The sequence below is a fragment of the Nicotiana tomentosiformis genome, chromosome 1, assembly GCF_000390325.3.
Source record: "Nicotiana tomentosiformis chromosome 1, ASM39032v3, whole genome shotgun sequence".
Taxonomy (NCBI): domain Eukaryota; kingdom Viridiplantae; phylum Streptophyta; class Magnoliopsida; order Solanales; family Solanaceae; genus Nicotiana; species Nicotiana tomentosiformis.
Window position 1 is genome coordinate 77,646,902 of NC_090812.1, and position 13,295 is coordinate 77,660,196.

General features: G+C 42.7%; 2 protein-coding genes across 2 annotated transcripts; both read left to right on the forward strand.

The window, feature by feature from the left end:
• Window positions 1-6,656: 6,656 nt before the first annotated feature.
• Window positions 6,657-8,402, forward strand: LOC117279998 (uncharacterized). Its single transcript, XM_070196777.1, has 4 exons — window positions 6,657-7,210; window positions 7,298-7,490; window positions 7,872-8,120; window positions 8,241-8,402. The coding sequence occupies exons 1-4, from the start codon at window positions 6,657-6,659 to the stop codon at window positions 8,400-8,402; spliced, it is 1,158 nt and encodes a 385-aa protein (XP_070052878.1).
• A 162-nt stretch (window positions 8,403-8,564) lies between these two features.
• On the forward strand, window positions 8,565-9,146 carry LOC138906985 (uncharacterized). The gene is made up of 2 exons (XM_070196780.1): window positions 8,565-8,951; window positions 9,048-9,146. Exons 1-2 carry the CDS (start codon window positions 8,565-8,567, stop codon window positions 9,144-9,146), a joined length of 486 nt encoding a protein of 161 aa, XP_070052881.1.
• Window positions 9,147-13,295: the final 4,149 nt, after the last annotated feature.

Here is a 13,295-nt window from a genome sequence, read left to right on the forward strand (position 1 = left end):
TCCACAGGCTGACCTCTCCATTGCACCTTCACTGAAGCTATATCCTTTGACCTCAACCTTCGAACCTGCCGATCCAAAATAGCCACCGGCTCCACATCATAAGTCATATCACCCTCCAACTAAACCGTGTTGAAATCAAAAACATGGGACGGATCTCCAATATACTTCCGGAGCATGGAAACATGAAATACTGGATGCACACACGACAAGCTGGGTGGCAAGGCAAGCTTATAAGCCACCTCCTTATCCTCTGAAGTACCTCAAAAGACCCAATGAACCGGGGGATCAACTTGCCCCTCTTCCTAAACCTCATAACACCCTTCATGGGTGATATCTTCGGCAAAACCTTCTCCCCAACCATAAAAGACACCTCATGGACCTTCTTATCCGCGTAGCTCTTCTGCCTAGACTGCGCCATACGAAGCCGCTCCTGAATCAATTTCACCTTATCTAATGCGTCCTAGACCAAGTTTGTACGTAAGAGCCTAGCCTCACCCGGCTCAAACCATCCAACCGGAGATCTACACCTCCTCCCATATAAAGCCTCATACGGAGCCATCTGAATACTCGACTGATAACTGTTGTTATATGCAAACTCCGCGAGTGGCAGAAACCGGTCCCATGAACCCCCAAAGTCAATGATACAAGAACGCAACATGTCCTCCAATATCTGAATAGTTAGCTCGGACTGCCCGTCCGTCTGAGGGTGAAAAGCTGTGCTCAACTCAACCTGAGTACCCAACTCTCGCTGCACGGCCCTCCAAAATTGTGATGTGAACTTAGTACCCCTATCTGAAATGATTGAAACTGGGACACCATGCAGGCGAACCGATCTCTCGGATGTAAATCTCAACCAATCGCTCTAAAGAGTAAGTAGTACCAACTGGAATAAAGTGCGCAGACTTGGTCAGCCGATCCACAATAACCCAAATAGCATCGAACTTCCTCAAAGTATGTGGGAGCTCAACTACAAAGTCCATGGTGATCCGCTCCCACTTCCACTTTGGGATCTCTAATATTTGAAGCAAGCCACCCGGTCTCTGATGCTCATACTTAACCTACTGACAGTTGAGGCACCGAGCCACAAATCCAACTATATCCTTCTTCATCTGCCTCCACCAATAGTGCTGCCTTAAATCCTGGTACATCTTCGCGGCACCCGGATAGATGGAATACCGCGAGCTGTGGGCCTCCTCGAGAATCAACTCTCGAAACCCATCTACATTAGGCACACATAACTGGCCCTACATTCTCAGCACGCCATCATCACCAATAGTCACATCCCTAGCATCACCTCTCTGAACCCTGTCCTGAAGAACGAGCAAATGGGGGTCATCATACTGACGCTCCCTCATACGGTCGTAAAGAGAATACCTGGAGACCACACAAGCCAATACCCGACTAGGCTCCGAAATATCCAATCTGACAAGTTGGACCGCTAAGGCCTGAACATCCAATGCCAAAGGTCTCTCTGTTGTTGGAAGATATGCTAAACTCCCCAAACTCTCTGCCCGGTGACTCAAAGCATCGGCCACCATATTGTCCTTCCCCGGATGGTACAAAATAGTGATATCATAGTCCTTAAAAAGCTCCAACCATCTCCGCTGACGCAAATTAAGATCCTTCTGCTTTAACAGATACTGCAGACTCCGGTGATCAGTATAGATCTCACAATGAACCCCATACAAATAATGACGCTAAATCTTCAAGGCGTGAACAATGGCTGCTAACTCAAGATCATGGACAGGATAGTTCTTCTCAAGGGTCTTCAACTGGCGTGAGGCATAGGCAATCACCCTACCCTCTTGCATCAAAACACAACCAATGCCTATCTTCGAGGCATCATAATACATGGTGTAAGAACCTGAAGCTGATGGCAAAACTAACACTGGAGTTGTGGTCAAAGCAGTCTTGAGCTTCTGAAAGCTCTCCTCACACTCATCCAACTACCTGAATGGAGCACCCTTTTGGGTCAATTTGGTCAAGGGCGATGCAATAGATGTAAATCCCTCCACAAAGAGACGGTAGTAACCCACCAAACCAAGAAAGCTCCTAATCTCTGTGGCTGAGGACAGTCTGGGCCAACTCTGCACCGCCTCTATCTTCTTTGGATCTACCTAAATACCCTCACTGGACACCACGTGCCCCAAAAATGCTACTGAACTGAGCCAAAACTCACATTTGGAGAACTTTTCAAAAGCTTCTCCTCCCTCAATCTCTATAATACAATCTTCAAATGCTGAGCGTGTTCCTCCTAGATACGAGAGCACACCAGGATGTCATGAGACCCCACAAGTCTCCAGAATACCAGCAGTACGGAGTATCCTCTGACACCTGTCTAAAAAGTCCTGAGCATCCTCTCTCTCTGTGCCACTGAAAGGTGGTGGCTGGAGTCTCCCAAACCTCTCTAACCTACTCTGATCATCCTCAGGCATAGTAGGAACCATATAATCCTGAGCAACTACAACCGGCTGGGCTGGTGGTGCCTCCGATGTCTGAAGTCCTGAACAAGCTGCTCGGGTGTGCGAGCGACGGGAGTCTGAGTGCCTCCCCTGGCCAGAGAAGTGGCTGCGGCCGTTGAAATAGAGATCGCCTGAACAAGGCCAGTACACGCTATCAGAATCTGAGCTAGGGCCTCCTGAAGGCCTGGAATCACAATAGGCACAGGTGGTGCCCGAGCTGGTGCATCAACAACTGGAACCTGGTCCTGATCTGGGACAACCGGTAGGTCTGCAGGTACTGCCCCAGCTGTTGTACGGGCTGCACCTCTGCCCCTACCACGGCCTCTACCGCGGCCTCGGCCAATCACGGCCCTGGCTGGTGGTACTGGTGGCTGGCCCTCCTGACCGGTAGCACGAGTCCTTACCATCTGTGAGAGAATGAAACAATAGATGTTTAGTTACTAGAATTCAAGAATGTGGAGTTTCCTAAAGGTTCTACAGCCTCTTGAAGATAAGTACAGACGTCTCTGTACCGATCCGCAAGACTCTACTAAACCCGCTCATGACTCATGAGACCTATGTAACCTAGGCTCTGATACCAATCTATCACGACCCAAACTAACCCCTGTCGTGATGGCACCTATCATGGAACTAGGCAAGCCGGCTCATTTCTAAAACAAACCGATGTTTTCATTTCAAAGATAATTTCAATGTTATTTAACATAAAAACCTTCGTAAAAGAGTTCAATCAAAATAAAAGTGCGGAAGGAAAAGCCTGACATTGGGGTGTCACTGGTCATGAGCATCTACTACAATCTGTCTAACAATATCAAGGCTAACTCGACCTGAAAATAGCTAAATACAACTAAAGGAAGATAAGAGGGAGAAGAGCAGGGGCTGCGATCGCCAACAACTACCTTGCTATCTCCAAGAAAATCTGCAACCAGAACAATTAATAACCGCTATCGTGTCCAGCTACATATGAATCTGCACACAAGGTGTAGGGAGTAACGTGAGTACGCCAACTCAGTAAGTAACAAAAATAAATAAAGACTGCAGTAGTGACGAGCAATAAAGCATATAACATTCATTTCAGGAAATCTCAATAAAATACCACATGCTTTTAAAATCAGGATTTGAATCAAAACATCTCGTTTAACCCACTTCCAGTAAAAATCATTTAAAGGTATTTTCCAACAGTTTTCAGACAGAGAAAAAATGCAAAGGTGAGAAAAATGATAAAATCATAAACAGCACCTCAGGCAACACATCACTCATATACAGCCCCTCGGGCAAACCTCACAGTCACTCGTGCCACTCAGGCATACCTCACAATCACTCTTGCCACTCTGGCATACCTCACAATCATCCATGCCTCCCAGTCACTCAGCACTGGGCACTCGGCACTCGCACTCAGTAGGTACCTGCGCCCACTGGGGGTGTGTACAGACTCTGGAGGGGCTCCTTCAGCCCAAGCGCTATAATCTTCACGGATAACTCACGTGTTGCACGGATAACTCAAGTTTTATAATAATAAAGTATGCTGCAGGCGGGCAGCCCCAATCCACACTCATCCTCACAAATCAGGCCCTCGGCCTCACTCAGTCATAAACCTCTCATGCCACTCCGGCATTACAGTAAAATAGGGCATTCGGCCCAAAACATTTTTATATGCATCAAAATAGAGTCATAAAACTGAGTTACGCGGTAAACAAGTATAAACATGACTGAGTATGGATTTTCAATCGAAAACAATGAGAGGATGGTAAGAAAAAGGCCCTAAGGGTCCAAACAGCACTGGCGCAAGGCCCGAACATGGCATTCAGCCCAATTTATAGAAACTCTATCCAAAACATATAAATATCATATAGTTTCAACAAAATATGCAACTTTACAGTTGCTACGGGACGGACCAAGTCACAATTCCCAATAGTGCACGCCCACATGCCTGTCACCTAGCATGTGCGTCACTAAAATAGTAGAATGATACAAAATCCGGGGTTTCGTACCCTCGGGACTAGATTTACAATCGTTACTTACCTCAAACCGGTCAAATCTCTACCCTGCAATGCTCTTGCCTCTGGACTCGGCCTCCAAAAGCTTCGAATCTATTCACAATCAGTACAATACCATCAATACGCGCTAATGGAATGAATTCCACAAGAAAAACTATAAAATTAGACCAAAACTCGAAATTGGCTCAAACTCGGCCCCCGGGCCCACGTCTCAAAATCTGACAAAATTTACAAAACTAGAAAGCTCATTCACTCATGAGTCTAACCATACCAAAATCATCAAAATCCGACATCGTTTGGTCCTTCAAATCCTTAAATTACTCTCCAAAAATTCCAAGCCCTAACCCATCATTTTCACTAATTACAATGATTAAACAATAGAAAATTACCATATATACAAGTATTAGGGCTCAAGTAACTTACCTCAACAAAATCCCCTTGATTCCCTCTTCAAATCTCTCCCAAAAGCTCCAAAAACCGAATATAAATGGTGAAGAATGCACCAAAATTCGCGAAGTGTGCAATATGTACCCTCTGCCCAGGCTCCTCGAACCTGCGGCCATTTTCTCGCACCCGCACGACCGCACCTGCGGTCCAAGGAGCCGTACCTGCGCAACTCACTTACGTGCCCAAACTCCGCATATGCGGCAAACCCATCGCACCTGCGAAGGCGCACCAGCGCGTTTCCTCCGCTTCTGCGAGGCCTGCCCAGCATTTCCCTTTTCCGCATCTGTGCCCCAGGTTTCGCACTTACGGGCTCGCAGATGCGACCTCCAACTCACACCTGCGCATCTTGACTAGCCCAGCGTTGCCCGCACCTGCGCACTCCCCACGCGCACCTGTGAGGCTTTCTTCAGCAGGTGCGAAAATAGCAGTAGCAGCAGCTTCAGCTGCATTTTCCAATTTCGACAAATCCGTTAACCACCCGGAATCACCTCGACAAAAAATGCCAACAAGTCATATATCAACATACCAACTTAGTCGAACCTTTGAATCACTCAAAACAACAACAAATCATCAAATTACCCTCGGATTCAAGCCTAAGAACTTTCAAATTTTCAAATTCGGCAACCGATGTCGAAACCAACCAAACCACGTTCGAATGACCTCAAATTTTGCACACACATCACAAATGACACTATGAACCTACTCCAACTTCCGAAATTCCATTCCGACCTTGATATCAAATTTTTCACTATCGACTGAAATCATTAAATTTCCAATTTCGCTAATTCAAGCCTAATTCTACCACGGACCTCTAAATCACATTCCGGACGCACTCCTAAGTCCAAAATCACCTAACGGAGCTAACAAAACCATCAGAATTCAAATCCAAGATCGTTTATATATAGGTCAATATCCGGTTGACATTTCTAACTTAAGTTTCTACTTAAGAGACTAAGTGTCTCAATTCACTCTGAAACCACTATGGTCCCGAACCAACTAACCTGATATAATATAATATAGCTGAATAACACAAAAAGAAGTAGAAATGGGGAAAATGGGGCTATAACTCTCAAAACGACCGGCTGGGTCGTTACAGAAACAGAATATGATGAAGAAGCAGAATTTGAGGAAATCAGTAGAGAACTAAAACACTTTGAAGGAAAACCCAAGCCTAATTTGAATGAAACTGAAGCAATCAATTTAGGATATCAAGATAATGTCAGGGAAACCAAGATAAGTGTGCATCTAGAACCGCAAATCAAGGAAGAAATAATCAAAGCACTGTTTGAATACAAAGATGTCTTTGCATGGTCGTATGATGATATGCCGGGTTTGAACACTGATTTTGTAGTTCATAAATTGCCAATTGATCCTGCATTCGCTCCTGTCAAGCAAAAATTAAGAAAGTTCAATACTGACATGAGTGTGAAGATTAAAGAAGAAATCACAAAGCAACTTGGGGAAAAAATCATTCGGGTCACACAATATCCCACTTGGTTAGCTAATGTTGTGCCAGTACCAAAGAAGGATGGTAAGACCAGGGTAGGCATTGATTATCATGATCTCAACAAAGCAATCCCAAAGGATAACTTTCCATTTCCGAACATCTATATTCTGATTGATAATTATGCCAAGCATGAGATCGGGTCTTTTGTGGATTGCTACGCGGGATATCACCAAATCCTGATGGATGAGGAAGACGCAGAAAAGACAGCATTCATTATGCCATGAGGGGACATATTGCTACCAGGATATGTCATTTGGTTTGAAGAATGCTGGGGCAACTTACATAGTCAGTCGACGCGGTATTGAGTTGGATCCATCGAAAATCAAAGCCATCCAAGAATTGCCACCGCCAAAGAATAAAACCGAGATGATGAGCTTGCTCGGGAGGTTAAACTACATCAGCAGGTTTATTGCTCAACTCACGATGACTTGTGAGCCCATCTTTAAGTTGCTGAAGAAGAATGTTACAGTTAAGTGGACTGACGAGTGTCAGGAAACATTTGATAAGATCAAGAGGTACCTGTCAAACCCATCTGTGCTTGTCCCGCCGGAGCTTGGGAGACCTTTAATTCTCTATTTGACAGTCCTGGATAATTCTTTTGGTTGTGTGTTGGGTCAACACGACATCACGGGAAAGAAAGAGCAAGCCATTTATTATCTTAGCAAGAAGTTCAATCCTTATGAGGTTAAGTATACTCTTCTTGAAAAGACATGTTTCGCCCTTACTTGGGTGGCACAAAAGTTGAAGCATTATCTATCGTCCTACACTACTTACCTCATTTCTCGCATCGATCCTCTAAAGTATATCTTTCGAAAGCCTATGCCCACAGGAAGATTTGCAAAGTGGCAGATTTTACTCACAGAGTTTGACATCGTCTATGTGACTAGGACCGCGATGAAAGCCCAAGCCTTGGCCGATCAGTTGGCCGAGAATCCGGTAGATGAAGAATATGAGCCATTAAAGACTTATTTTCCTGATGAAGAAGTGATGTATGTTGACGAGGTTGATCATAATGAAAAGCCATGTTGGAAACTCTTCTTTGATGGAGCTGCTAACATTAAAGGTGTCGGAATAGGAGATGTACTCATTTCTGAAATAGGGCGTCACTAGCCTGTGACGGCCCAGCTTCGATTTTATTGCACCAATAACATGACCGAGTATGAAGCATGTATTATGGGTTTGAGGTTAGATGTAAACATGGGAGTTCAGGTGATACTGGTTATGGGAGATTCGGATTTGTTAGTTCACCAGATTCAGGGAGAATGGGAGACTCGGGATTTGAAGCTCATACCATATCGACAGTGTCTGCATGATCTTTGTCAACGATTCAGGTAAGTAGAATTCAGGCATATTCCCAAGAATCATAATGAGATTGCCAACGCTTTGGCTACTCTGGCGTCAATGTTACACCATCCGGATAAGACTTACGTCAACCCTCTGCATATCCAAGTCTGTGATTAGCATGCCTATTGCAATGTGGTTGAAGAGGAACTTGATGGTGAACCTTGGTTCCATGATTCCAAGGAATACATCAAGTTGGGGGTATATTTGGTACATGCCATATGTGATCAAAAGAGAACCATTCGACGTCTGGCTAGTGGATTTTTCTTAAGTGGGGGAATCTTGTACAAGAGGACTCAAGATCTAGGACTACTAAGGTGCATAGATGCTAAACAAGCTTTTACCATTATGTCCGAAGCACATTCCAAAGTTTGCGGGCCGCATATGAGTGGGTATGTCTTGGCAAAGAAGATACTTCGAGCGGGTTATTATTGGCTCACCATGGAACGAGATTGCATCAGCTTTGTTCGCAAATGTCATCAATGCCAGGTGCACAGTGATTTGATTCATTCCCCGCCATCTGAGTTGTACACAATGTCTGTACCTTGGACCTTTGTTGCTTGGGGCATGAATGTCATTGGACCAATTGAACTGGCAGCATCAAACGAGCATAGGTTTATTCTGGTGGCCATTGATTACTTTACCAAGTAGGTCGAAGCTGTAACTTTCAAGTCCGTGACCAAGAAGGCGGTGGTAGATTTTGTTCATTCAAATATCATTTGTCGGTTTGGAATTTCCAAGATAATCATCACAGACAATGTTGTTAACCTAAACAATCATTTGATGAAAGAGGTATGCCAACAGTTCAAGATTATGCACCAAAACTCCACTCCGTATCTTCCTAAAGCAAAAGGAGCTGTTGAGGCTGCTAACAAGAACGTAAATAAGATACTTCGTAAGATGGTGCAAGGTTCCAGGCAATGGCATGAAAAGTTACCTTTTGTTTTACTAGGTTATCGCACTACTGTTCGCACTTCAATAGGTGCAACTCCTTATTTGCTGGTATATGGAACTGAGGCAGTTATACCTGCAAAAGTTGAGATTCTATCCCTTCGGATCATAACTGAAGCTGAAATTGATGATGATGAGTGGGTCAAATCCCGGCTAGAGCAGTTGAGTTTGATTGATGAGAAAAGATTGGCAGCAGTATGTCATGGTCAATTGTATCAGAAAAGAATAACAAGAGCATACAACAAGAAGGTGCGTCCCTGAAAATTTGAAGTGGGCCAGCTAGTATTGAAACGCATCCTTCCACATCAAGTTGAAGCTAAAGGCAAGTTCGTTCCAAACTGGCAGGGGCCGTTCATTGCGACAAAGGTGTTGCCCAATGGTGCTTTGTATTTAACAGACATAGAAGGCAAATGCGCGGATATGGATATTCCAAAATTGGAATGACGAAGGCATTTTATTCGGCTACCCCCAAACACTTTTATCCTTTGTTACCCCTTTTGAGCCTTATTTATTTTCTTTCATACCCCTCTTTTGGAATCAATAGTAGAGTTAGACAATAGAAAAGAGAAGAAAATAAAAGGAAAAGAAAAAAAAGAAAAGAGAGAAAAATAGAAGAAAAAAAAGAAGAGAAAATAGAAAAGAAAAGAAAAAAAAAAGAAGAAAAGAAAATGAAAAGAAAAAAGAAGCAACAAAAACAAAACAACTCTTAGTTTGAACTATGTTCGACTTGATTCCTTTTAAGGATACGTAGGCAGCCTTACTATGAGGTTCGGTCTCATCAAAATAAAAATTCAAAATTCCCCAAACTCAAAGAAGTTGGGGCAGAAATTTTAGTTTCACAAAGATCTGATTCCAAAGGTTGTAATTTTGAACCCTTTCATTTTAAGTTATTTCGAGCCTTCATGACACCCCTTTCTTTCTCACCTTGTCCAAAAGTCTACATTACAATTCAAAGAAATACCTTCTAATCAATCTTTGAGGATGCCAATTCAAGCGAGATAAAGGTATGACTTACATCATGGGTAACACTCTGATCATGGGCGCAAGGAAAAATGAACAAAATGTGAGTCTTATTGGTGAAAACCCTCAGGGGCACCGTAAGGCGATGATGAGCTGAGAGAAAATTTAAAATGATAGAGTCTTATTGGTGAAAACCCTCGCGGGCACCGTAAGGCGACGGTGAGTTTGAGAGATGAGCAAATGAGAGAGGCTTGTTGGTGAAAACCCTTCGGGGTACTACAAGTCGAATGAGGTGCGTGATTTCACAGAGAAATTGGATCATTGAAAGCCCGGTTTTGAAGTATGAAGATATGACATGAATTGAAATTGTAATTGGTTGGACGAATTTAGGCTGATAAATCCAAAATACATGCCATGATCATTGGAGCCAGCTACTTCACTCAGATAAGTCTCTTTTCCATTCTTCTTCAAATGGTCACTTTTGTTCGAAATTTTATTTTCTATTCTTAATTCTCAAAAGCACTTTGCTTTGTTTCTTTTGGGTCTATTTTTCTGAGTCTCTTTCAAGTTAGCTTTGTCAAACAAGCAAGAAAGGATTTCAAAGCCTACTACCAGCTTTAATTGCACAAAGCAAAGTTCTGCCAAAGCACATCACAAGGGACATGATTCAGGATGAGCAATAAGGTGATAATTGAAGTTCAGGTGGTCAAGCGATTTGTGAATTTTGAGGAAACGCAAAGGTTCAACAATTGTCACGATAAAAATTCCATACAACAAGTTGAGTGTAAGAGATTCGGATTCAGAAGTTTTGTGGTCAAGGTTCGATCAGAAGGTCAAACAAGTCTTTGTTAGCCCGAAGCATCTAATCAGAATGAAGCGTGATAGTGGCAGAAGTATAGATCTTCAGCAAGGATGCCACAAATTAACCACCACATTTTCAAACTGACGAGATTTTCTTTGTTTGAAACAGGGGCAAGAAATTTTATTTTCTCTGCAGGAATCCTCCATGAGGAAAGCATGATCCATGTAAGTTCAGTTTTAAGTTTTCAGGACCCTCCTGGGTAATGGGATTTAATTTCAAGTTTTCAGGACCCTCCTAGATAATGGGATTTAGTTTTAAGTTTACAGCACCTCCCCGGATAATGAAATTTAGATTTCAGGTTTTCAGGACCTTCCTGGATAATGGGATCTAGTTTTAAATTTTCAGGACCCTCATAGATAATGGAATTCAACTAACACTCATGAGTGTTCCTGGTACAAATTGGGGCAGAAAATTTTCTTTGTTTTGTCTATGTTGTTATGATCGCAGGCGCCTACCTGGAGAACGAGGGAATTCCTTTCAAGTTTCAAGCCAGCAACAGGCGCCCACCTGGAGAATGAAGGAATTTATTTTAGAAGTTATTTCGATTTTCAAGTCAGTAACAGGCGTCCACCTGGAGAATGAGGGAATTCATTTCAAGTTTCAAGGCAGTAACAGGCGCCCACCTAGAGAACGGGGGAATTCATTTCAGAAGTTATTTCGATTTTCAAGTCAGTAACAAGCGCCCACCTGGAGAACGAGGGAATTCATTTCAAAAGTTATTTCGATTTTCAAGTCAGTAACAGGCGCCCACTGGAGAACGAGGGAATTCTTTTCAGAAGTTATTTCGATTTCCAAGTCACTAACAGGTGCCCCCTGGAGAACGAGAGAATTCATTTTAGAAGTTATTTCAAATTTCAAGTCAGCAGCAGGCACCCATCTGGATAATGAGGGAATTCATTTCAAAAGTTATTTCGATTGCCAAGTCAGTAACAGGCACCCACCTGGAGAACGAGGGAATTCATTTCAGAAGTTATTTCAAATTTCAAGTCAGTAGTAGGCGCCCACCTGTAGAACGAGGGAATTCATTTCAGAATTTATTTCAAGTTCAAGTAATTAGCAGGCGCCCACCTGGAGAATGAGGGAATTCATTTCAAGTTTCAAGTTAGTAGCAGGAGCCCACCTGGAGAATGAGGGAATTTATTCGAGTTCAAGTCAGTTGTAGGCAGCCACCTGGAGAACGAGGGAATTCATTTCAAGTTTCAAGTCAGTCGCAGGCGCCCACCTGGAGAACGAGGGGATTCATTTCAGAATTTATTTCAAGTTTCAAGTCAGTCTCAGGCACCCACCTAGAGAACGAGGGAATTTATTTCAAGTTTTAAGTCAGTAGCAGGCGCCCACCTGGAGAACGAGGGAATTCGTCTCAGAATCTATTTCAAATTTCAAGTCAGTAGCAGACACCCATCTGGAGAATGAGGGAAGTCATTTCAGAATTCATTTCAGAGTTAAATTCCAGCTCAAGACAGTAGCAGGAGCCTGCCTGAAGAATATGGTCAATTCAAGTTTGAAGTAGCAGAAGCTCGCCTCAAGAATGCGAGTCAACAGTTCGAGATGCACAACAGGACTGCAGAAGACTCAAGATCAAGCTTCAGAAGACTTATAGATAGGAATCTTGCAACTCATAGCTGATAGACTTGCTTACTTTATTTTCATTTTGATTTTGGTGTAATAAGGAGTTCAGCAAGCAGTAACAGCAGCAACAGCAGTGAAATCACAGTTTCTCGGTAGTCCCAGCTACTAAAGTTTCCAGAACTACACTGACCTGATTCCTTTATAGCCAGGGATATGTAGGCAACCTCCGAAGCAAGGTTCGGTCAAATTTTTTCAAAACGCTTCCCATGGAGTATCCAAACGGGCAAAAATTGCTCGTATTTGCTCACTTTATCTTTGTCCGAAAACTCTTCATGTTTCCGAGCAAAGAGGGACAACTGTGAGCACGTGATTTTTGCCCGACTAAAAAATACTCCTACAAAATCCACGAAATAGATTTTTCTAATTATTTTAATTTTTATAGAACTTTTATGAATTTTCTGTTAATTGTTGTTTGCATTTAGTTGCATGTTTAATATTTTTAAAATTATAAGAAAATACCAAAAAATGTCTAAAAACAAATCATTGCATATAAATTTAGGTTTAATTGTATTTAGGATTTAATTAAATGAGTTAATTGCATTATTAAATAAAAAAAATAATCGGTCATTTTTACATATTTAGCTTTTAGTTTTAAAATTAGTATTTTTCTTTCATTAGTTTTAAGTTAATTAATTATTCTAATGTTAGAAATAGATAATTAATTTAATTCTATAGATTAGATTTGATTTAGGACTTGAATTAAGTTTTTAATTAACTTTATTAGAATTTAAAAATCAAGAAAAAGGAAAAGAAAGAAAGAAAGTTGTGCAGTTATTCGAATTGGGCTTGCCTCGATGGCCCAGTTCTCCCAAACCAACCCCAACCCAGTCTCCATATCCACCTGGTCCATACTCCCCATAACCAAACGACGTCGTTTTTGTCATACCTCATCTCATTCGTTCATCTTTTCCTATCCAACGGTTGGGAACTCCTCCCCTTTTCCCATTTAACTGTCCAAACACCCCCCCTCCCCCCCCCCCTCAAACCCTAGAGACCCCTTTCATTCTCTCATCTCCCTCCACTCTTAGCCTAACCCTAGCCGCCCTAAATTCCCACACCCTACCGGCCGGGCCGGTCTCTAAACCCCCTCAAACTCACACCCTATACTCCTCTCTTCATCCTCAAGCCAAATCTACTTTCGA